The sequence below is a fragment of the Eurosta solidaginis genome, chromosome 4, assembly GCF_040869045.1.
Source record: "Eurosta solidaginis isolate ZX-2024a chromosome 4, ASM4086904v1, whole genome shotgun sequence".
In the NCBI taxonomy this organism is placed as follows: domain Eukaryota; kingdom Metazoa; phylum Arthropoda; class Insecta; order Diptera; family Tephritidae; genus Eurosta; species Eurosta solidaginis.
Window position 1 is genome coordinate 191,412,445 of NC_090322.1, and position 25,652 is coordinate 191,438,096.

At 38.1% G+C, this 25,652-nt stretch overlaps 2 protein-coding genes across 17 annotated transcripts in view; one reads left to right on the forward strand and one right to left on the reverse strand.

Moving 5' to 3' along the window:
• dnc (phosphodiesterase dunce) overlaps positions 1–25,652 on the forward strand; it is a 731,124-nt gene that overhangs the window by 553,501 nt on the left and 151,971 nt on the right. Inside the window, exon 1 of one of the 16 annotated variants that reach the window (XM_067784342.1) lies at positions 22,625–22,673. The exons of the other annotated variants lie outside the window; for them this stretch is intronic. The gene's annotated coding sequence lies outside the window, so the exon portion shown is untranslated. Of the gene's footprint in view, positions 1–22,624; positions 22,674–25,652 lie in introns of those variants that run through there. 16 annotated transcript variants of the gene reach the window in all.
• LOC137248820 (katanin p60 ATPase-containing subunit A-like 2) lies at positions 400–1,833 on the reverse strand. Its single transcript, XM_067779718.1, has one exon. The coding sequence runs from the start codon at positions 1,831–1,833 to the stop codon at positions 400–402; it is 1,434 nt and encodes a 477-aa protein (XP_067635819.1).

Sequence of the window (25,652 nt, forward strand, 5' to 3'; positions counted from 1 at the left end):
CCAGTTTCGAGCCGTATCTGTAGATTGTAATACCCTTACTACTCTTTAGACCTTCCTCTCAATCCTCCATCGAAGGGAGCTCTTCATGTGGAACTCTGCCATCGGTGTGATATGGTCGGTGTATGACGATAGGTCAGTTACGATCTCGTTTAGTCACCTTTGCCACGTTATCTAATATCGTCGCGTACCTACATTTAATTGATTTCCAGACGTTGTATTCTCTTAGTCGTAGAACCCGCCATCATTAAGTAACTCAATTTATGCAAGACCACGATTACGTGCCCCCTTTATTTTATCGCATAAAAAACACCTTTCGCAAAATTTTTTTATTAGCTCTTAAGTAAACAAATACAAAAAAATGTGATTATCCCACCATCCTAATTTCACGTTCATCCACACTTATGACCCATGCAACTCTTGCCATTGTTGATGACGTTTCATTAATTGCAAACTTATTGGTTTGATCTGTTGAAAAGCCTCTAAAAACGATATTTCTTGTGCTGGCTTCGCATCGCTCTTACCCGCACGAGTTGCGCGTCTTATCGACTGCATAGCAATCTCTTTGCATGCCAAACGAATTTCATCGCCCGTAAAATGCTCGGAGATACGTACCAATGCCTCCATTTGTTCATTACTTACCATAAGTGGCAACTGTTTATCGATAAGTAAAGCGCGTTCTACCTCATTTGGTAGTTGAACTAAAATTCTCTTTTCGAAACGACGCAGAAACGCATCATCGATATCCCAAGGTAAATTGCTGCTCGCCAATACAAAAACACCACCCGTTTGCTGTTCCATGCCATCCAGTAATTGAAGTAATTCATTTTTGAAACGTTTTGACGATTCATGATCACTAGGACGATCACGACGTGACGTTAAACCCTCAATCTCATCGAAGAAGATGATCGACGGCGCATGCTTGTAGGCCATATGAAAGAGTATGCGCATAATTTTTTCCGATTCACCACGCCACTTGGAAACCACAATGCTGCTGGTAACGTTAAAAAATGCTACCTTTTGACGTGTTTCGGCATAGAGAATTTTTGCTAGTAAAGTTTTTCCGCTACCCGGTGGGCCATGCAACAATACCGATTTCCATGGGCGCAAACCATTCAAAAAAAGTTGTGGAAACATGAGTGGCACAAGCACCGCTTCTTTAATGATTTCAACTGCATGCGCATTACCGCACATATCCGACCAACTAAGTTTGAGTTCATCACGCATCATTGTAGATTTCACGAGATCTGCCAAATTCTGCCAGTCTTGTTGACATAGCAATGCATCAGCACTAGCGGTATGTTCGATCTCTTTTAAACGTTGGAGAGCTTCACTGCGTTCTTCTTCCTTGCCACTACCAGCACAAGAAACTCCAGCAAGCGACATTGTCCTTATTGTGTTTGTCTCACCTTCAGCCACGTTTCCGCTTAACTTTAATGTTTCCACTTTGCGCACAGTCAATTCTACGTCTCCCAGCCCTGTTACCGGTTCCGCTGGTGGTGTGTCCATATTAACTGCATTCGTTGTAACTGCTAAACAACTTTTTATCTTTGATTTGCGTTTCGCATCCACCTCCACCCTTACAGTTGGCTTAAGCTTACGCAGTATTTTTGGATATTTGCCGAATTTCAAATGATAATAGCTGGCGTATTCCAAATAAATTGCATCTAAGTCGATGTTGTCGCAAAGCTCGTATTCTTCGACTGGCAAACGTGCTTCATTCTTCAATGCTTCGGCGGCTTGGTAAAATCCATAATCGGCTAGAAAACGTTGTGTGAGAAATAATAAATTGCGCCGCCGTGCAGCCGCATTTCGTATATCATCCTCTCGCGACATTTCCTTTTTTCAATTAGTCAAACAAACTGTTTAATAAATGAATTTGAAAAACGTTTACTCAAAATTTTGAATATGTTTCTTTCTTATATTGGCGTTGTATGACTTTATCTATTTTTTTATTTATTTGAACTTTTGATATTTTCGTCAGTGTTGTTTGTTGGTTCAATGTTTACTGATAAACAGCGTAACAACAGACGTAACAGCAACGGCATGGAAAATAGCAGTCGCCATGAAAATGAGGGTTGTTGCCTGGGAAATGGAAATAAATAAAATGTTTTCCTTATTTTCCATACTATCCCTTTATATGTGAGAAGTTTCAAACCAAAAAGCAATAACTAACTCATACCAAGTTCCTAGATAAATGAGAAAAAGTGCTCAGTCTTAAATGGATGCATATTTTCAAATGTTACTTACGACTATTAGCAAAAATGTTTGTTGCTATATATCGGGATCTTCTCTTTTGGAGTTGCGTACCATACAATCCATACAAGGTGATGTCAAAGCGAGTTGAACGAACCCGCCCTGTCAAGTCAAGAGAAAATTTGCATTGGGCGCTTTCATGAAAAACAAATGTTGGGCAGTCGTTGAGTGAAAACTTTCTGAACGCAGCATTGAGTAGTTAGGATACACCATGGTGGAATAACCAGGTAAAGTAAGTGGTCAGTTGTCTCGCTCTACAATCTTCTTTGTTCTTTCATTCGGCTATCTGAAAATTTTTCATCAATGTTGTCCCCGAAAAAATGTTGTTTGCATTTTTCAGTAGTAAAATATGCCACTTTTAGTACTTTTTTCACATAAACTATTAGGTGAATATCGATGGACCTTTCAGAAATTCAACGATTAGGGATCTTTGGTGTTGGCTTCCATAAATAAGGCCGTGCTAAACTAATACTTCGACATTGTTTGATTTGTTCCAAAAAAATTTAAACAGGTCTTTGTTAAAACAAAATATTTGCATTCACGTCATGACGCGTCATATTCAACCAAAGATCTTCCCCTGTACAGTACTAATGAAGACTTTCGAAAAATATTTTTCTCATTCCTACAAGAACCCCAAAATTTTCGTATTACACCTTATTTTGAAAAAACTTCGCCTAAACAATGGTATTCTAAATATACAAAAAATTGTAACTCACTGTTGCTGTTTGGCCCTAAAAATAAAAACACTAAGATGAGAGGAATCTTATACTGTTTTCACACAGAAACTTAATGATCTCATTTCACCTGCTAATGAAATCGTAAATTTTTTGCTTTCACACAGAAGTAACTGCTCGATTAGTATGAAGGATGAGACAGACAATCATGGCGGAACGATACAAGGTGGGAGCATGGTGACATACTTACAAACAAAAAAAATTCCATGTACTTGTAAATTCGATGGACAAATGTCAAAATCGAACTGCGCCGGTAGTTGATGTATCAAATCAAATAAAAAAGGTTACAATCAGCTTTTCGATGCGGCCACCTTGTATCGTTCCGCCATGCAGACAGTGATATTTGCTTTGACAAATGGCATTTTTAAGCACTGAACACACCAAAAACTAAGAAGCGGAAACGGAAGCGGAACGCTGCGAACAGAGTTGCATAGAGCTTTTGACTTCATTAGGCATTCGATTAGCTACTAATGAAATAATAATAGATTCGAGTTTTGTAGGGAAGATTGAGCTCAATAAGCGTCTTAATGTAGAAAACTGCCTTTATTATTCAATAAGCCTTCTGTGTGAAAATAGTATTACACTTAAGGATTGTAATTTAAAATATATGAATCCATCTCGCTTCGGATCAGCATTCTAGGCCGAATGCCGCTGGGCTGGTCTATCCTCTGATATATTTTGGTAAAGAATAACTTGGTAACATTAGTAATGCATCATGAATTCAACTGTCAAAAATTTTTAGGGATCTTCTGATTAAGTTTGCTATTATATATTAGAAGAGCATATGTTTTAATCCCGACTCTCAATGACAAATCAATAAAGCATATGAACATATCAATGAATTTTAAGGGACGGAAACACATTTAAGACTCTCACGATCACTTCCAAGTGTGACTGTAAAACTTTTCGTCGAACACGATACCCATTTAAGTTCCGCCAAAGGCAGAAAAGTTCAACTAAATAACTGACGTACATATGGACTTTATATGAATAACACATGTTTCTTTTATATCCAGTTTTTCAATGAAAGTTTCAGTTGAAATTGAGATCAGTTAAAGTGGCCAAATTGAATTTATTTATTTTTATACGATCCTAAAAGTAATGTTAACTCGCACTGGTCTTTTGTATTCAATTTTGCATTGGCGTTAGGTGGCACTGATATGCTGAAAAAAGCAATTTCTGTAATGGTTTTCGTAGCAAGGTATTTATTTTTCTACTCCTATTTTTTTAAAGCGGGTAAAAATGTTACCCTCTTCTGACCGTCCAAAATACATCACTACCATTTCAGATAGCGTACATCTTCTGTCTTTTTTATTTACTTCATCTAAACGCATGAAATTTTCTCGTCAAATTACTGAGCAGAAATATTTTTGCTACATTTGCCCAACGCATAGCGGAACGATACAAGGTGGCAGCATGGTCACATACCTATAAACATAAAGAAAAATTCCATGTACTTTGTTTTTGTAAATTCTATGGGCTAATGTCAAAATCGTACTGCGCCGAAAGTTGATGTATCAAATCAAATAAAAAAGTTTATAATCAGCTGTCCCATGCTGCCACCTTGTATCGTTCCGCCATGGCCCAACGTATTTATTCGTCTGTGTGGCAGTTCTTTTGGCATTTTAAAGTGTTGGTTATGAATAAAATGTTTCCTCTTCTTCGTAAAGTGTAAAAATAATTTTAGAAGTCCTTTTCATTACAATTTTAAGATAGTTATTTCATTTGACAGTTGGCTCAACTCACCGTTTATAAAACAAAATGTTTAACATTCAATTGACGGAAACATGTTTGCAACGTATTAACAAAAATAGTTGTCTATGAAAGTGCCCGATTTGAATCAACTGATGGGCAAGGCGAATTCAGTAATTGTTGTTGTTATCCCAACAGCCGGTTGCTTTTTCTTGATTATTTTACGTCAAGGTGAATCCATACCTGGTGGTGGATTTCAACCAATTCGCCATGCAGAAGAATGTCAAGTCAAAAGAAAACTTTAATTGATTTCGTTTAACTGACATATTAAAGTAGAAGGCGCTGTATGGAAAATAATCAAGAAGAAGAAGCCAGCTGTTGGGATAACAACACCTGGTACTGAATTCGCCTTGATTTTCCATACAACGCTTTTACAACAACATGACAGTTAATCGAAATCAATGAAAATTTTTTTTCGGCTTGACATTCTTCTGCACGGCGATTTGGTTGATTTCGCTTCGCCATCACCCTGTATGGACTCGCTTTGGCGGTTGGGATAGAAAATCCTGGTACTGAACTGACGTCCTTGGCATCATATTTACACGTGGCGATTCTTTCTAAGCAACGATTTGACATTTTATTTTAATTATTTCTAAAAACGTATTATGGCCGCCGTGTGATGGTGGTAGCGCGCTCCGCTTAACACAACGAAGGTCTTGGGTTCACGCCCCGGGCAAACCAATATCAAAATTTTAGAAACAAGTCTCCATTTTTTTTCTGATCCTGTCGAAGGACATCACAATGTAAATTAGGCCACATTTTTTATACGTATGAGGATCAGTTGTGAAGTACTCGTTTGCTCAAATACTCATAAAGTACTTAAATCATTCTTAGGGAGTATTACAGTACTGCACAACTTATCCTCATTAATACAAAAGAACAAAAATTTCAACTCAAAAAATGTAAACGTAGTGACTGAAAAATATGATACCACTGGGTTACGTCGCCGATCTAAGATTTCCCTCAGTTAGCAGATGTAAGAGGCAACTAGATTAATCATCAGAAGTCTTAAAAGAAATTCTTGTGCTGAAAGAGCAAAAAAGCAAATCGATAACTTTCGACTGCAAATAATAATTTTTGATAAAACAATCTGTAACTTTTCGTTTTCAATAACTCGTCGACAACATACCTATAACAAACCTTTCCTTTCCTTGCCTTGCCTTACTTCCATTTGCTGTCACATGTCGCTAATGTCAAATCTACTCTTAACTGTAAAATCATAACTTTCTCCATACTCTAAATTTAATAAACCTTAATTAAGTTAAAATTTGCTGCTGAAAAGGCTTTATATAATTTTTTTTTATTATTTAACATTTTTTAAGCGCAATTAAGTTTAATTGATACACGAATGTGTGCGTAATTAAAAAAATATAATACTTCAGAAAATATAAACGCTCAAATCACATGCTAGTAAATTGCAACTAAGGGAAAACTGAAAATACATAAAACAAATATAAAAACATTTGCAATTAAAATTGATGAGCAGCAGCTGTTCAAGTACGTGATCAAATATTATTGAGTTTGTTGATTGATTTATATTTAATAAATTTGCATGTAATATTTTCATAGATTCATGTACCAAATAACATAACAAATATTTTATTTTAATATATTGCGTTTCGCTATTTATTTCATTTTTTTACTTTTTTCAATATACTAGAAAAAGAACATTAATAAAAACCACAAAATAATGATATTGAACAAGTAAAGGTGTCTAAGTTCGGGTGTAACCGAACATTATATACTCAGCGTGACCTTCAATTGTACATTTCATTTCAGATACATTACTTTTCTACATAACATGTGGCACCTCCCGTTTAAAAAAATTGGCTCCCCATTTCCTCTTACAATAAAACCTGATAAGTGAAATATCATTGATTCAAAACAATTTTTTGCTAAGTTATTGCTTACTATTCTAGTCTACGACCCTTTTAAAACTTTTAAACTTGTCTTATATCTAAGTTGCCGTGGTCTTTAACCGAACCCATCCACTTTTACTAGAAATATTTTCTGCTATAAGGAAAATATGTGCACACAATTTTATTACGCTCCGTTAATTTTTCTTCGAGTTATAGCTCCCGAAACATAGAAAATTGCTTAGTCATAAAAGGGGCGGTTCAACGCCCATTTTTAAAATTTTGAATTTTTTCCTATTTATTATTATAAATCCACTTGGGAAATGAAATACCATTGATATAAAGCTCTTTTTTGCAAAGATATAGCTTATTTTATTCGTCCACAACGCTTTTAAAAATCTTTTATATAAAAGTGGGCGTGGTCCTTAACCGATTTCGTAAATTTTTCTTCAAATCATTCCTTATAGTAAAGGCAACCTCTCTGCCAAATTTTGTTACGATAGGTTTAACGATGTTTGATTTATGATTAATAATATTTGTAAAATTGATTTTATCACAAGTGGGATGTGCCACGCCCATTATAAACAATTTTTTCAAATTTTTATCAAGAGTCTCAATTTCAGTCCACACGTCAAATTTCAACATTCTAGGTGTATTATTTACTAAATAATCAGGTTTTTTGTGTTTTCGAATATGTTATATATATAAAAAGTGGGCGTGGTTATCATCCGTTTTCGCTCATTTTCAATACCAATCTATTCTGGGTCCAGATAAGCGCGTGCACCAAATTTGGTGAAGATATCTCAATATTTACTCAAGTTATCGTGTTAACGGACAGACGGACGGACGGACGGACATGGCTCAATCAAATTTTTTTTCGACACTGGTGATGTTGATATATGGAAGTCTATATCTATCTCGATTCCTTTATACCTGTACAACCAACCGTTATCCAATCAAAGTTAATATACTCTGTGTGCAGAGCACGCTGAGTATAAAAATATAAATAACGATGAAAATTTCAAATTTTCAATCGATTATAATTTCTTTGATCTTTCTCTCTGTTTCCTTTATATTGGCTACACATTATTTGTTGTTGTTTGCTAACATTATGGCTCAAATTAAACACGTCCTTTTATGCGCTAAAAAACATCAATAACGAGTCAATAATGTAATGTGATTATGGTACATTTGCATTTGAAGAGGCACTCAATAAGCAAACAAAATAGATGAACAACAACAAAACGAACGAATTGTTTAATATATCGATAAGACTGAAGCCAGAGCGATTGGCGGTATCAACGAAATTTTGTAAACGCAAATGTGCTAAGCGACTTGATGAAGCGACCAATGAAGTAAAGACCTTTAGGAATGGAAGGATACCTTTGATGAATGGAGCTGATCAATAATGTGTAGAATTTTTGAAAATTTATAAAATCTAAACAATCAGTTTTATGGGATATATATTATGTATATGACCGTTCTGACATCCTGTGAATTTTCAATATTCTATCAGTAAAAAAAAAATCGGTTGTTACAGTCGGTTGGCCATGTGCTATAGTGGTCCGATCCGGTCGGTTCAAATGTCTAATCGGACACTTAAATATACCAGCTCATCAAATTTCATCAAGATTTCTCAAAAACTAAGAAACTAGCTTGCGTTCAAACAGACAGACCGAAGGACATGGCTAACTTAGCTCAGCTCGTCATCCTGATCATTTCAGTATACTTATTGGTGGGTTTATCTCTTCCCTTTAAAGACTTACAATTTTGAGATTCGTGACAAACTCATTATACCATTTCATTTTCATGAAAAGTATTAAAAGGTAGAATAGTTAACACTCTCTGAGAATTCTAATTACCTTTGGTAGCGATTGAAAATACATCCACAAAACGATTTTGTTTAGATTTTTTTCTGACCGTAAAAATTAATTAATACAAAAGCACTTTGTGGCGCAAAGCTGGTCGGCTATAAATCGTGACAAAGCCAATGACGTCGATATAAAAACATGCTTATCCATTTTTTTTTTTTTTTTGTAAACAAAATATAATGATGCACCGCATCATGATGATGTAGTACTTACCAAGAAATTTGAAATGCCGATTAAAGTAGTTGTAAAAACAACAAACCACAATTGTAATTGCTAAAGGAAATTGATAAAAAAAATCGATATATTTTTACTAAACTTAGTTCACGTAGGTACTGACCTGAACTCATTTTATCTTGGTATAAAAAATGGGCAAAATCCGATATTTTCGATATTGAAAATTACGAAAAATGAAAAAAATGCTATAATTTTATACCAAATATGAAAAAAGGGATGAAACATGGTGATTGGATTGGTTTATTGACGCAAAATATAACTTTAGAAAAAACTTTGTATAATGGGTGTGACACCTTCCATATTAAGTAGAATAAAATGAAAAACTTCTGCAGGGCGCAATCAAAAGCCCTTGGAATCTTGTCAGTAATGCTGTTCGTTGTATTACATATATAAATAAATTAGCGGTACCCGACAGATGATGTTCCGGGTCACCCTGGTCCACATTTTGGTTGATATCTCGAAAACGCCTTCACATATACAACTAAGGGCCACTCCCTTTTAAAACCCTCATTAATACCTTTAATTTGATACCCATATTGTACAAACAAATTCTAGAGTTACCCCTGGTCCACCTTTATGGCGATATCTCGAAAAGGCGTCCGTCATTAGAACTAAAGCCCACTCCCTTTTAAAATACTCATTAACACCTTTCATTTGATTCCCATATCGTACAAGCACATTCTAGAGTCACCCCTGGTCCACCTTTATGGCGATATCCCGAAATGGTGTCCACTTATAGAACTATGGCCCACTCCCTTTTAAAATACTCTTTAAGACCTTCCATTTGATACACATGTCATACAAACACATTCCAGGGTTACCCTAGGTTCATTTTCCTACATGGTGATTTTCCTTTATTTTGTCTCCAAAGCTCCCAGCTGAGTGTGTAATGTTCGGTTACACCCGAACTTAGCCTTCCTTAATTGTTTTTTTTTTTTTTTGCGGGTTTAAGTGGATTAAGTGAATTGATGCCCTCATAGCGAATTTCACTGAATGTAAACGCAAAACGTTGGCTCCAACAAAGCATCAAGACCCTCAAAATTGCACTTAAGCACCAAACAAAAAATTTACGAAAATATAATTACAATTAATTAGTATTAGGATTTAATAAAACCAAACATTATTTGGAAATTTTCAAGTGATGAAAAAGAATGTGGTTTAGTATTTGAATTTACGCAATTTGTAGACGCCGTTGCTGTTTAGATTCATGTACGTATTAACAAACTTTTATAGCATTGCAGATTAAACCAAAGAGTACATAAATTCACATGAACATCATATATTTCCGTATGTGTGTATGTGCGTGTATGTTAATATTTTCAACCTACACACAAATAACAGCTTTTGGCCAATCAATAATTCCAGGAAATGAAGTGTTACATTGGCCGACTCCCAATTTGTGTTTGCTCTTTATACATACTCGTATGAGTAATTATCATATCTCTCTCTTTTCCTTCCCCTCTCTGTTGAATAAAGCTTATGATTTAACAAAGAGCCTACAAATTGAACCTTGGTAACTGTAGTTAATATTAAAACAATATACGCAAATTTTTGAGTCTGAGTCAACTTGCGAATCTAGAGAGAAAAAAGTAGTTAATGGAATGGGCGTTGTCAGTGGCCGACTGTTACGAATGGCTTTTTGAACATTAAGCGTTCAAATCTTAATTGAATAGAGCTTAGTGCACTAAAAGATAAACTATTTACGTATGTGTTTAGGAGTAAAGAACTTACGGGCATGGCCGTCTTCAATATCTTGAACTTAGGAACGTAGAAGAATTCCTAACAGCTTAAGAATGTTAGCCCTTAATATTTTAAAATTGTATAACTTAAGTACATAGTATATGACTACCAAATTCAAACAACTAATCTTTCCTTTTAAAACGGTATTAGAGCTTAAAAAAAGAAATTCCATTAGCAGCCCCTAGATCTAACTTAAATCAACATAGCTTAACTTAAAAAGCTAATGCATTAAAAAACTAAGAATTGAAAGACAAATTTTTATTATGTAAACGCTTCTCCACCTATTAATGAAAAAGTTAACAATTTCATACTTCATAAGAGAATCAAAACCCACGTTTTTCAAAATTTAAGAGCAAAGGCTTTAGAATATCAAACATAAAGATCTCTGGTACGTTGAAACTTATTATCATACAACCTTTCCAGGACGCTAAGAAATATTAAGCTTGCGATATTATAATTTTAGGAACTTAATCATATTAAGAACCATTTGTTTTTACAGGGTAGTAGACAACTTTTTTTGCATAAGCCGGAATTTTAAGCCTCTGCCTGTAATATTCACTCCAATAATATAATTATAATAATATAATAATAAACAATATGATACGGACTCTATACTAGCTTGAATGTCTTCCTCTCAACTAAGTTCATAGGTAGGTAGGTTGAACTGGCCGGTCCATGAGGACCTCACATAGACTGATTGAGTCCGTAGTGTTACCAGAAGTTTGTTTTAACGACCAAACTGAAAAACCCTATCAAAAACCAGGACCTATGTTATAAAATAACTCCGTCCTCTTGGCAAATACTAGAAGCTTCCTAGGACTTAAGCCACTTGCTGCTCCTAGATCTGACAGCTGTATCACTCTTAATAGCTGGAGTCTTAGCCTGGCAAGTGCAGGGCACGAGCACAGAACGTGCTCGATCGTTTCCTCCTCCAACCCGCACTTCCTACATCTGCTATCACTGACCAAGCCTAGTTTAAAGGCATGTAACACCAGAAGGCAGTGTCCAGTCAGAATACCCGTCATGAGTCTACAGTCCTCTCTTTTTAATGATAGGAGCAACTGTGTTAGTCTAAGGTTGTAAGACCTACACATAATCTTCTACACTTTACAGCCCCGCGCTTGAACCCACGCTTTTGGGACATCTACGGAGCAAGCTTCAAGGGATGCGCCCTTTTTAGCTAGTTCGTCCGCTTTTTCATTCCCATCTATTCCCATATGCCCTGGGACCTAATATAGATGTATGCTTCTCCCTGTCCCGATTCTCTCCAGAGACTGCTTACACTCTAACACGCATTTAGATGCTGTGCTATGCGAGATTATTGCTTTAATTGCTGCTTGACTGTCAATATAAAAGTTAACACGGTTGCAGCTTAAGCTATTCTCTTCCAGGGTATCTACTGCTTTGGTTACGGCTAATATTTCCGCTTGGAAAACGCTACAGTAATCCGGCAGCCTGTAGGATCTGATTATTTCCGGATCAGCGCAGTATACCACAGACCCTACTCCTTCCACTACTTTGGAACCATCGGTGTACACATGTATCGCCTCGTCCGCCATTTGCGCACCCTTGCGCCAACCGTCCACCTCTATTGTGGCCTTAAGATCTCCCTCGAAGCGCAGATAGGGAATCATGTAGTCTGTTCGTCTTGTGATTGATGACGCTATACTACTATGGCCATATGATCGGCGCTCAAGCTGCCCCGAGCACCGAGCCTGGTTGCGGTCGTTAATGCTTTGTTCTTTGCTACCAGGTCTACAGGTGGGATGTGCAAAATGGCATACAGTGCAGCCGTCGGGGTTGTTTTCAGGCCTCCCGTAATGCTAAGCATCGATAGTCTGCATACCCCCTCTAATTTTTTGAGGTATGTTGTTTTTTGTGTGGCTTTCCACCAAACAAGAACTCCATAGTATAGAATAGGGCTTACAATCGCTGTAAAAACCCAATGAGAAAGAAAGGGCGATAGGCCCCACGTACACCCCAGCATTCTTTTACATGCGTAGAGTGCCGTTGAGGCCTTCTTGACCCTCTCCTCCACGTTGAGCTTCCATGACAGCTTACTGTCTAGGATGATTCCTAAATATTTTGTGCAAGGTTTCTCCTGTAAGGTCAACCCTCCTAACTTAGGCCTGGTCCAATTTGGGACCTTGTACCTCTTTGTAAACAAGACCATATCCGTCTTCTCCGCATTGACTTTCAACCCGACATTAGATGCCCTGGTATGAATATCGCGAAGCGCCCGATCCATCAAAGAGCTAATCGTTGGAAGGACTTTTCCACTTATGACAATTGCAACGTCATCTGCGTAAGCCGTAAGTTTTACGGGTCCCTCATCAAATTGCCTGAGCAGTTGGTTGATGACCAGCGTCCACAGCAGAGGTGATAGCACCCCTCCCTGCGGCGTGCCCCTGTCCACTGATTTCGTAGCCTCGTGCAATCCCCATTGTGATGCAATCTTTCTGCAATTTAACATGCAGCCGATCCATCTGATTAAGGCAGGATGTACTTTAATGTAATTAAGACCATCCATAATCGCCCATTTTGCAACATTATTGAAAGCCCCGGCAATGTCCAAGAAGACTCCTAGAGCATACTCCTTATATTCCAGGGATTTATCTATGCTTATTACCACCCTATGCAATGCGGTGTCTACCGACTTGCCTTTGGTGTACGCATGTTGTGTTGTGGAGAGCAGCTTTTCATCCACGTTGGACTTTATGTACACATCTATCAGCCTCTCAAAGGTTTTGAGCAGAAATGATGTTAAGCTAATGGGTCTATAGTCTTTGGAATACATGTGACCGATCTTCCCCGCCTTTGGTAGAAAAGCTACACGAGCAGTTCTCCAAGAGTGCGGTACATGATTCAGTCGTATGCATCCATAGAATATTATTTTAAGCCATTCCACGACCGCCCTACTTGAGACTTGTAGCATGGCCGGGAATATACCATCTGGGCCCGGCGATTTAAACTTAGAAAACGTCTTTACTGCCCACTCGATGGGAAATGTGTATCGAGAAGCACCTCAAGGGATTCCTCACTATTACGTGACCATTCCCCGTTCACTTTCTTTATTAGTCCCTGGACTATGTTTCCCTTTGCTAGGACTTTTTTCAACCGTGCTGTTTCGCTGGAGCACTCTATGTCCGTACAGAAACTTTTCCATGAGTCTCTCTTCGCCCTGGTAATTTCACGCTTGTGGATCCTCAGTAGATCCCTGTACTCGTCCCGACACGCTTCGCTTTCCGCGGTCTTTGCGAGCTTAAATATTTCTTTTACCTGTCTTCTTAGAAGACTCAGCTCATTGCTCCACCATGGCGGCTTTGCTTTTCCTCTGAATCTTCTTAGAGGGCAAGCTTTGTTATACGCAGTCATAAGCGTCCTTGTTAGAAATTCATTCGACTCCTCCAGTTCCTCTACATTAGCAACCTCTTTGGGTTGTCCCAGTTTTGTTTCTACATGTTTCTGGAATTTAGTCCAGTTCGTTGACCTAGGGTTTCTAAAGGTTCCTCCCTTCTCTACCCTCTTTAGGGGGATGTTGAAGCTGATATTCGCATGGGCGGAGAAGGATGGGCCATGTAGTAGGACGCCAGGATAAATGCCTGCTTATTCTTTTGCTCTACGGCCACCGCTACGAGATCCTCAGTGGTGTAATTAGGCAGCATATATGAATGCAGCTGTTTCCTTACCATTACTACAGCTCGCACCCGTCCTTCCGTTTGCGCGTAGTAAACGCCAAACCCGCGCGCGCTAAGTCCAGAAACCTTTCTTCCCGATGAGAGCCACGGCTCCTGGATCAGCGCCACGTCAATCGAACCCTCCTCAAGGGTTAGGAGGAGTTCGCTCGGCTCCACTTTACCGTGTTGGAGGTTTATCTGTAGGACTCGCAGCACCATTGGGCTGTTTGTCCCCCTCCAGCACCTTCGTCTTAACGTCGTCGACCTCCCCTTGCCCTTTTGGTTTAGAGTATTCGAGGCCCCTTCAGCCTCTCGTTACTGTTGTGCAGGGTGTTCCTCTGTGCGAGTCACAGCACCATTTAGCGGTTGGTCCTCTTCTAGCACGTTCGTGGTGACGTCGGGGACCTCCACCTGTCTTTTTTCCCTTAGGATTTTGTAGTCCTTTTCGACTTCGCCCACCTCTAGCGTGTTAGGGTTTTTATCCTTGGGACTTCTTTTCCTGAGTCGCATGTAAATTTTGCCAGTGCCAAAGGACATTTTACCAAGCTGCGTGTACAAAATATCCTCCGCCTGCTTGTTTATTTGGAAGATGTAGAACTGACCATCCTCGGTAGGCCGAGATACAGTAAGTACCTTCCAATCCTGTGTCGGTATGTTCGGATTCTGATTCTGCAGAAGTCGCAGTGTATCCTCCGACTTCATCACGCATGGTATCCATACCTTAACTTTTGGTACCGTGGGGAGTTGCGCTTTATCCACCACCTCAAACCGCGCGTTCGTGACTTGCCTTTGGAGGTTTGGAACCACTTCCTCCAGCCACTGCAAGCTCGCGATGTTGTCGCACGCTATCATCTTCACACCGTTATACCATCCCCCCGAATCAGAGGTTGGAAGGGGCTTACTTGGTTGTTCCCGCATCATCTTAAGCATTAAGCTAAAAAGCTCCCTTTCCACAGATCTCCACCTTTCAGTAGTCATTTGTCCGAAAGGACTGCTACGATCAACCAGCGCCACAGTCAGTGACTGCTTTGCCACATCACTCATCTTCTCGGGAAAAGCAGGAGTCTTAATGTTATCTCCCTTTGGCACCTCCGAGAAAGCCGGAGTCTTAGCGTTAACTCCCTTTAGGGCCTCCGAGAAAGCCGGAGCCTTAGCGTTATCTCCCTTTGGCTTATCTCCTACTTCCTTAATTGGAAGTTCCCTCTGACTCGCAGCTTTCGAGGTAGTTGCTACCTCGCTGTTGGAGCCTATCTGTCTTACAGCTTTGGGCCTACTTGTCTTGTCTATGCGACTGCCCTGCCTCGCGGCTCTAGGACTGCGTCCTTTCTGCCTCTTGAAAGCAGGCTTGTCGCCTTCTGCCGAACGTTGCCTCTTCATTCTGCCATTTGACGCTTCTTCCTCCTCGTACCGGTTGCAGAACCGAGGGTTTCTCGCGGCAAACCTTTTGAACTGCCTTCGACCTACTTCTACCGCTTCATGGGCCCATTCCAAGCGCTCGATTTCCACTTCTGTTGGGTCGACCACTGCTCCCAAGCGTTGAACAATTCTTAGTGCTGCACGGTACTGCGAGAGAGCTCTTTTACTTCCTCTGCTCCGTACCCTTCTCCACTCTTCTACTCCATTTTCATTTGTGTGCTTCTCCAACACGGAGTTCCTTTAATCAGCACTACTCTCGCTCCCCGAGTCCGACGCATCGCTTAATTCGTATTTGTCGTCCTTGGATTGCGACTCAGTCGTCCTCTTTACATCGTCCTTATTACAGTCAGTTAATGAGTCGTTCATCTTGGTCGTACGACCACCTGCCCGACAAGGCGGGCTCAGCGGTCCAGTATTATATACAGGGAAAGAACAGTCCGCCACAGCAGCGCCCCTTGCTGTGGTAAGGCCATTAATACTTCCCGAGGTGGCCCGGTATCGGGAAGGCTCCGTTCGAATACAGCCGAATTTATCCCCTGGCTGCAAATCGTCCAATAGGCACGGTCCGCATAACACCCTGGATTAGGAGGTTGGCAGTTCTTGGTCACCGACATCCCGCCGCCCTCGTATGAGGCGAAACGGCGTAGATGTCAGTCCTAACCAGCTCCGTCTCATAGTCGGGCGCTATGTAGTTCGGCTAAGCCCTCACACCAACGACAAGGTGCCTACCCTAGTGAGGGAACTAAGTTCATAAGTGTCGCACACTTTTCCCGGTCGCTTGAAGTATTTCATTGCATCTGCCCAGGCTTCTACAACATACGAAAGTAAAAATGCAAAGCGAATGCGAGCAGCGTGCTTATGCATGGTTTTGGACCGCTTTTATTTGCCATTAATCGGCACATATTCGAAGTGCTTAGAGAACATTAGTTTCTTATGAGTTTTTTCTTTCGCCCCTGACAAAAATTGTGCTGCCGATGAGATATTCCTTCCTCATCATATTTGGCTGCTCTGAGGCGTAGCATCTGTAAGGTTTCGCTTTGTCAATATTCTATCAGGCCTCGGAGCAGTGCAATGCTTCATGTTATGAAAATGAGCTTTGAGCTCTACCTTGTTGCATGGATCCATGCGCAGATTTTCTTGTATAACACGCTCATTTTCTCTGAACTTTTAGTTTACGTTTACAATTTCTGCATATTTATCTTATAAATAAGCTGGTGCCCAAAACGAAATTCTTATATATCCTTGTCGCCAGGGCTTTATGGCAACCGAGACCATCCTTCACTCTAAAATATTTTTTGGCTGGTTTGTTCTTTCCCCTCCATGGAAAAATGGCATTGCAACATTGCGTAGAAAGTGGTTTATCTCTTCAAACATCCCATCCACCGGCTTGTAGCGTCAACCATTATTGCTTCCCATGTCTGGTTTTTATATGCGTTCCCCACAGGTATTTGGTTTGAAAATTTTAGCTGAAAGATGACTTGGTTTTGATCGCTGCCAATGAGGTTCTACACGATTTTTCATCCAAACAACTCTTGATAGCAAGTTTTCTGATAGAAAATTTTCATCGGGAACCAAATGCTCGAATACCAATCGTCGGTAGGTTGAGTTCGTGCCAGCGCTGAGTACGTTAATATTTTACTGTAGATTATCTTTCCGCGAGTGCCACTTTTTATAAAACATATGCTTCGGTGAATTATGTTCTTGGTTATGAAGGTGAAGGATAAGGCTTTTTGGCCATTTTGCTAACACTTTCAGTAGGCGCTACTTATGTATAGACCCTTGCAGTCAGCCTTCCGGTTTCCTTATACGAAACACCTAAAACTTAGGTGCAGTTTCAATCGTTGTCTAATTCTCCACAAGAACCAACATTAAGGTAATTTTCGAGCTCTAAAGAAGGTAAGTGCAATCAGTATCTTACTCAACTCAATTGGCAACCTCACCTTACTGTTTATGTAGTAGGGGTGGCTATGGTGTCTGCAAGTTCCATACTGAAGAAGTGGGTTGGATGACCTACAATGTTCATGTATTTAATTTAAAAACATTATTCTCATTAATAGAACATTTGTTTATATTTTAAGACCAGCCGTTCTCTTTTCTAGAAAATAGTTGTCAGTTCAAGAGCAAGGTTGTTGTTTTGAGAACAGGTCGTTCGTTTTTCAAGAACCAAAAAGTAAGAACATGAAAAGCTTGACTTGAGTCCGGTGGGGCTGGATTTGAGAACGGCGTTTTTCACTGAGTGTACCTCGAAAACACCTTCGAAACGCTGAAAAAACCTTTTGCCAGAAAACAATTTTTTTTTCGAATCGACGAGATACAACATATTCAAATTTTAAATATCTTAGCTGCGATTTTTGGCCAGAAATTCAAGAAGACAGTAAAGTTCAAAAATAATATCAGCCCCATTTGGACCAAAAGTGGAGTTAAGACTGTTTACCTCTCAGCTGTAAATATGTTATGTCAACTAATTCATTTAAACAGTAACTTGGCAACCTTTTTTTGCGTTTGGAAAGTTTGATTTGGATTCATATACGTGCTAACAAACTTTGATAGCATTGCAGATTAGTCAATGGTCGGGCAAGCATCTTGATGGCCCTTTTTTCCTGAACACGCCGGAAATATAACCGGTATGATGCCATAAACATCGATTCAAATCCGCAAAATCTTCGGTGAGTGTCCTTAAGCATAAAAGAAGAAAAGGAAGTAGAAAAGTCTCTTTTCATCAATAGGTCGATGTCGAGACAGTCGCTTAGTTCGAGGATTTCCTTTTTTTTCCTTGCCTAGCTTAATTTTCTAACCGTTTAGACGGTTAAGCGCCAATTAAGTAAGTAAGTAAGCTTAATTTTCTCCAGTCTCTACATCCAGTCGGATGAGTGAGTCAGTCAGATTCCTCTAATTGAATAGAGAGCTCTTATGCCCATTAAACCTTGGTTTAATTTTTCGCAAAAATATGTTTTCCAAAAAACAAGAATTTATAAAATTTGTGTTAAAAACAAATTTTGTTTTGATTTAAGAATGACATCAAATATGTTGACATTTTTTTGGGTCATACGAATTCCAACATTGTTGACCGATTCAGCCGACTCAATGGCGACGATAGTCAGCACAAAAAAATGTGACGACAAAAGTGCAAAACAAAAGCGAAAAGGCAATTGGCTGGTAGCGGCCTCCATTGCAGAGGGGTTTAATGTCCTTGTCACAGATAGAATACAAAAACACTGCATACATAAACGATGCAGTGTGACTATCCAACTGACAGTAAACCAGCTGAGCATATATGTAGGCCAACAACCGAGCAGTGAAAACAAATTAAAACAAGTAAGGAAGGCTAAGTTCGGGTGCAACCGAACATTACATACTCAGCTGAGAGCTTTGGAGACAAAATAAGGGAAACTCACCATTTGGGAAAATGAACCTAGGGTAACCCTGGAATGTATTTGTATGACATGTGTATCAAATGAAAGGTGTTAATGATTATTTAAAACGTAGTGGGCCTTAGTTCTATAGGTGGACGCCTTTTCGAGATATCGCAATAAGGGTGGACCAGGGGTGACTCTAGAATGTGTTTGTACAATATGGGTATCACATTAAAAGTATTAATGAGGGTTTTAAAAGAGAGTAGCCCTTAGTTGTATATGTGAAGGCGTTTTCGAGATATCGACCGAAATGTGGACCAGGGTGACCCAGAACATCTTCTGTCGGGTACCGCTAATTTATTTATATATGTCATACCACGAACAGAATTCCTGCCATTATTCCAAGGGCTTTTGATTTCGCCCTGCTGAACTTTTTCATTTTCTTCTACTTAATATGGTAGGTGTCACACCCATTTTACAAAGTTTTTTCTAAAGTTATATTTTGCGTCAATAAACCAATCCAATTACCATGTTTCATCTCTTTTTTCATATTTGGTACAGAATTATGGCATTTTTTTCATTTTTCGTAATTTTCGATAATGCATAGTCGGATTTCGGCCATATTTATACCAAGATAAAGTGACTTCAGATAAGTACGTGAACTAAGTTTAGTTAAGATATATCATTTTTTGCGCAAGTTATCGTGTTAACGGCCGAGCAGAAGGACAAACAGTCGACTGTGTATAAAAACTGGGCGTGGCTTCAACCTATTTCGCCCATTTTCACAGAATACAGTTATCGTCATAGAATCTATGTCCCTACCAAATTTCACAAGGATTGGTAAATTTTTGTTCGACGTATGGCATTAAAAATATTCTAGACGAATTAAATGAAAAAGGGCGGAGTTACGCCCATTTTGAAATTTTCTTTTATCTTTGTATTTTGTTGCACCATATCATTACTGGAGTCGAGTGTTGACATAATTTACTTTTATACTGTAAAGATATTAAATTTTTTGTAAAAATTTGACTTAAAAAAAAAAAGTTGTTTTAAAGTGGGCGTGTTGCTCATCCAATTTCGCAAATTTTTATTTAGCACATATATAGTAATAGGAGTAACGTGCCTACCAAATTGTGACGGACTAATTCCTGCTGAGGTATGCCCAGTCCGTCCAGGGTTCCTATATTTGGTGGGGGAACCTATTCCGATGAAAATAAATAGACAAAGGAGTTCTGAAAACGTTATAAAGTTTATTTAAAAAAAAAGGATCGATATCCCTAAGAGCTACTCCTATTCTTTGTCCCTGTCTAAATAAGAGTAGCTGAGGTAGAACCCCTCTGCTAGCTCTCCGTCAGTTGGAGTAGAAACCTCCTACTGAATATAAAATAATTCACGAAATGAAGTAGAAACCTTCAGGTCGTGTTGGTCAGTGGTAGAAGCCCACTGACTCGTATGCCTATCTCCTAGCTTCTGATCTTACAAGTTAATTTGCCGCCCTTATATACTATTTTGTACGCCGGTGGACAGTTATTTCCTAAAAACAATTCATTGTAATAATTCCTTAGTTATAAAGTTATGTAGGACTGCACGCAGGCAGTCAGTAATTTTACAATAACAATTATAAAAGTTGGAAATGCAAAAATCGAATTCTAGTTAACGCTACTTTCGCTGTATTCTATTGGTACATACATACGCTTACATGCTAACATGCGTTTTCCCTCTTTCCATTATCATACATATGGTGGTACATCGGTATATATACATATATGCATATTTTCGATCATGTATGGCGATCCGCTATCCCGGCATTTCATATCCCAATTTTAGGGAGCCCTAATATACATAGCGAACAATGTGCCAAATCTCGTACGTACGCTTGTTGTATGCCTGCCGTGTTTTCCAGTCTTTGGTTTACCTATCGAATTCGATCATATGTGTTTATGCGTATGTTCGCTGTCACTTGGTTTTGATGGTGCGTTGGCCTCGTTTGATGCTTTCGGCTTCTGCGTAGGGCGTGCGTTGGTGTGTCGTATGCTTGTACGTAAGTATGTAGAGAAAAGTCCCAATTAGTAGCAGCGCTTAGTTTGGCGACTTTTACTGCTGATCTTTGTTTATCTAAATTGTTATGTATGTTGTATTTGTGGCTGAGTGCATTGGATGCGCAAAGGGTTGGTTGACCGGCATAATTTTATGTTTTTGTGCATTTCCATTTTCCTTCCAAATGTTTTAGTGTATGTTAGGGTGACCTATATTTGAAACTTATGTGGGCGAAAAATGTAAATATTGTGCTTGCGTGCAAAAGTGCGCAAGTCTGGTTTATCCTTCAATTTAGTAAATAATAATTCAATATGCGCCCGCATGTATTTGTTTTGACGTGTGATTCATAAAGGTATAATTCATGTCATAAAAATGTATAAATGTTAAATTCAGAGTTAAATTCAATTCTTGTATAACATGTATGTAAGAAAAAATGAAAAATAGGTATATGTTGTGAGGGTACAAAAGCCTCGGTTTTGGGGTCCTCACAAAATTTCATCATGATATCTTCAACGACTGCCAAATTACAGCTTGCTAAACTTTTAGATTATCTTCTTTTAAAAGTGGGAGGTGCCAAAATTTTTCTAATTTTCTATTTTGCGCAATAAGGTCAACGCACCTACCAAGTTTCATCGCTTTATCCGTCTTTGGTAATAAATTATCGCACTTTTTCGGTTTTTCGAAATTTTCAATATCGAAAAAGTGGGCGTGGTTGTAGTCCGATTTCGTTCATTTTAAATAGCGATCTGAGATGAGCGCCCACGAACCTACATACCAAATTTCATCAAGATACCTCAAAATTTACTCAAGTTAGTTTTTACAGACGGACAGACGGACGGACGGACGGATATTGCTAAATGAATTTCTTTTTTCACCCAGATCATTTTGATATATAGAAGTCTATATCTATCTCGATTAGTTTATGCCGTTACGGATTACCGTTACGCGAACAATGTTAATATAGTCTGTGAGCTCTGCTCAGCTGAGTATAAAAAAGGCAAGCCAATGAAAACAACAACTAACTAAACAAACCAAAACGCAAACAAATATATTCAAAAGAGTTGAATCCATTCAAATCAAATATATAATTATATACATGCATACATATGTGTGTTATAAATATATCATAGTTGGGCATAGAGCAGAACAGCTTTAATGCATTCTTCTACCACTTATGTATATATTTTTAGTTATATTGGAAGCAAATTCTGTCTACCACTAAGGTTTGAGTCGTAACTAAAACTTAATGCACTGTGCCCAACTATGAAACGGTTGTATGAATTTTTAGTTTGGGGAAAAGAAAATAATTGCTGTGCTATTTTAGGTAGCACAGTATTGAGCCTGCTATGTACTGCGAATATACTAGTGTCAAATCTACCACAAAGAAGTATGTGTCCTGACTGAAAACAGTTTAGGCGTGCCAGGCAGGGGTCCAAATTCAGACTTCCCTGTGAACACGCATCTAACCTGCATGTACCATTTCGTACTGTAGTATATCGATTTTGGGTATTAGATAAAATAATAAGAAGCATAAGATGGGCTTACGACTTTTGATTCCAGATGCTATCTGTAGGTGTTAATCCATAATGCAAATAATTTTTATATAAGAAATATTTTAAACAAATACGAAATTGGGCAGAGTATTAATTAATTTCCTCTTTTTCTATTTCTTTACAGGTAAGTTAAACAACATCAAATTAAAGATGTGACCTTTGGGGATAGAAATATATGTACAAATAAAATAAGCAAGGTAAGCAACAAAAACTAATTCCCAATTCACATAGCTACTGGCCCAGAACTTAGGTTATTTATTGTCTCTTTTCGTAGATATATGTAATTAGTTATATCGAGATCAAAGTGCGAATTTCAAATTTTGTGCTGCACCCTCGAAAAGAAATCTAAACTTTTGTACGACTTCCCGTTAACATTTTACTCCCAATATCGCCAGTGAATTGCTCTAACAACCAAAGAGAGATTTTGATTTAATATCTATATCTCTGGTACTGGTCGTATCAGATCGTTTGCGACTGGAGCAGAAGAAGGCTCAAGATCAGGATATTCGATAGGATTTGCATTTTTACCTCTACATCTTTTACTCGGATTCACAATGCAAAAGTAGAAGTCTTTAACGTGGTCTTTTGGTTCTCGCCAGATCCTTAGTGTTGCAATTTCATTGATCTTTTCTCACCTAAAATTAAGACACAATCAAAATAAGTTACATTTGCAACTACATATTTATAGATGTTGCACCTTACCAGATATGTGCCATTGTTTTTAAACGCCATATTTGCTTTTGCTACAAACGACTAGATTTTTGACTCCATAAGCATTAAAAGAAAGCGATAATGAGTTAATTAAAAATTTATATTTTGTATGGAAGGCTGAGTTCCATAAGGGCTTTAATGTAGAAATATTGCCTAGTTATTTCATTAACCGCCTGTGTAAAAATTTGTATAAATATATTTAACTTTTGAAAAATGTACGCCGATATTTTCAATAACCTTACAGAACAGACAGAGAAATTTGCACCATCAATTTAAAACGTCGGGTTAAAATCCAACTCATGGAAATATCTTTTTTATACACAGCGTGCTTTGCACACAGAGTATATTAACTTTGATTGGATAACGGTTGGTTGTACAGGTATAAAGTAATCGAGATAGATACTTCCATATATCAAAATCATCAGTATCGAAAGAAAATTCGATTGAGCCATGTCCGTCCGTCCGTCTGTCCGTTAACACGATAACTTGAGTAAATATTGAGATATCTTCACCAAATTTGGTACGCGAGCTTAACTGGACCCAGAATAGATTGGTATTGAAATGAGCAAAATCGGATGATAACCACGCCCACTTTTTATATATTTAACAATTTGGAAAACACAAAAAACCTGATTATTTAGTAAATAATAAACTTAGAATGTTGAAATTTGACGTGTCGACTAATATTGAGACTCTATAAAAATTTGAAAAAAAAATTTTCAAACAGGCGTGGCACCGCCCACTTGTGGTAAAATCAATTTTACAAATATTATTAATCGTAAATCAAAAATCGTTAAACCTATCGTAACAAAATTCGGCAGAGAGGTTGCCTTTACTATGAGGAATGCTTTGTAGAAAAATTAACGAAATCGGTTAAGGGCCACACCCACTTTTATATAAAAGATTTTTAAAAGGGTCGTGGGCGAATAAAAATAGCCATATATTTGCAAAAAAAGATTTAAGTAGATTTATAACAATAAGTAGGAAAAACTTCAAATTTTAAAAAATAGGCGTGACACCGCCCCTTTTATGACTAAGCAATTTTCTATGTTTCCGGCGCCATAACTCGAAGAAAATTAACGGATCGTAATAAAATTGGGTACACAAATTTTCCCTATATTAGAAAATACGTCTATAATTTTTGATTTTTGAGGTGGAGAAAGATGGAGAGCTACCCTATCTTGACACTTTGATAATAAATAAAAACAACAGATTGTGGATTGATTGGTATATAAAATCAACCTCATCGGGTAGATTAATTAACTACAATTCTAAACATGAAACAAAAATTATTAGAAACACCGCGAAGAATTTTATAAGTAGAGTTCTCACGATAAGTGAGAAAAAATTTCACAACAAGAATATTGCCATAATAAAGAAGACGTTAGAACAGAACGAATTCCCCAGATAATTGATTAATAAACTTATTCACAACTTTTACGTAGGAGCCAAAAATGAAAACTTATGTGAAAAAGGCAATAAATTATATAAGCCAGTATCGTATATTCCCGGATTGGAAGAAAGAATGAAAAGTTCGAACCTATTTGACAGGGAAAAATACACAATAGCATTCACATACAACAATTCACTCCGACAAGTATTTAACAATATGAAGGACCCAATTCCAAAGTTAGAGAAATCTAATTTAATATATGAAATTCCATGTAACGGCGACGGGTCCCACGTATGCGGGAAGGTATATGTGGGGACAACAAAACAAAAACTGAATACAAGGGTTTCCGGTCACAGGTCCAATATCAAGCTAAGAAACAATTGGTCGGACAACAAGACTGCCTTGTCATCTCATTATGCTGACACTGGACATTACCCCGATTTCGAAAATGTTAGAATTCTCGATAAAGAAAAACACTACAATAAACGATATATTTTGGAGATGCTCCATATTATGAAAACCCCTAATAGAATGAATTACAAGTCTGACGTAGACCAATGTGCCTACGCGTATCGCAATTTAGTTTCAAAGCAGCAACAACACACAGGGCAAATCACAAAAGGTTCATCGAGAGCGCCACAGCCCAGCAAATATCCCGCTGCGAACGAGATTGGGGACAACAACTAATGAAAGGGGGGATGATATTATGCACATTTTGCTTTGTTGCATTTTGTCTTGTTATTCTTAAAAATTCTCTGTATATGATTGTTGTTGTGTAATTTTGTTTACTTATACGGTTCCTTAAAATTTGTTTATACTTGCGGTACTCTAATTGTTTACTTTCCTTTTTCCACCTTCTTCCTATTATTTTGTTAGAACACCTGATTAGTCGATCAGGCATTTCCATGCAAGTAAGTCGATCTAGTGTTATAAATGTATGTATGTATGTGATATAATTAATATGTTTCTGTTTATTTTCTTTTCATGTTGTGCTTTTAAAAAAGTCTTGAAAATGACTTCAGATTGAAGTCGAAATATCGACCAAATAAATGTATGAATACTAACATAGTGT

What these genes read in the sequence shown, in the direction of transcription:
- LOC137248820 (XM_067779718.1), bottom strand. Translation starts at nt 1,833, where the DNA reads ATGTCGCGAGAGGATGATATACGAAATGCGGCTGCACGGCGGCGCAAT.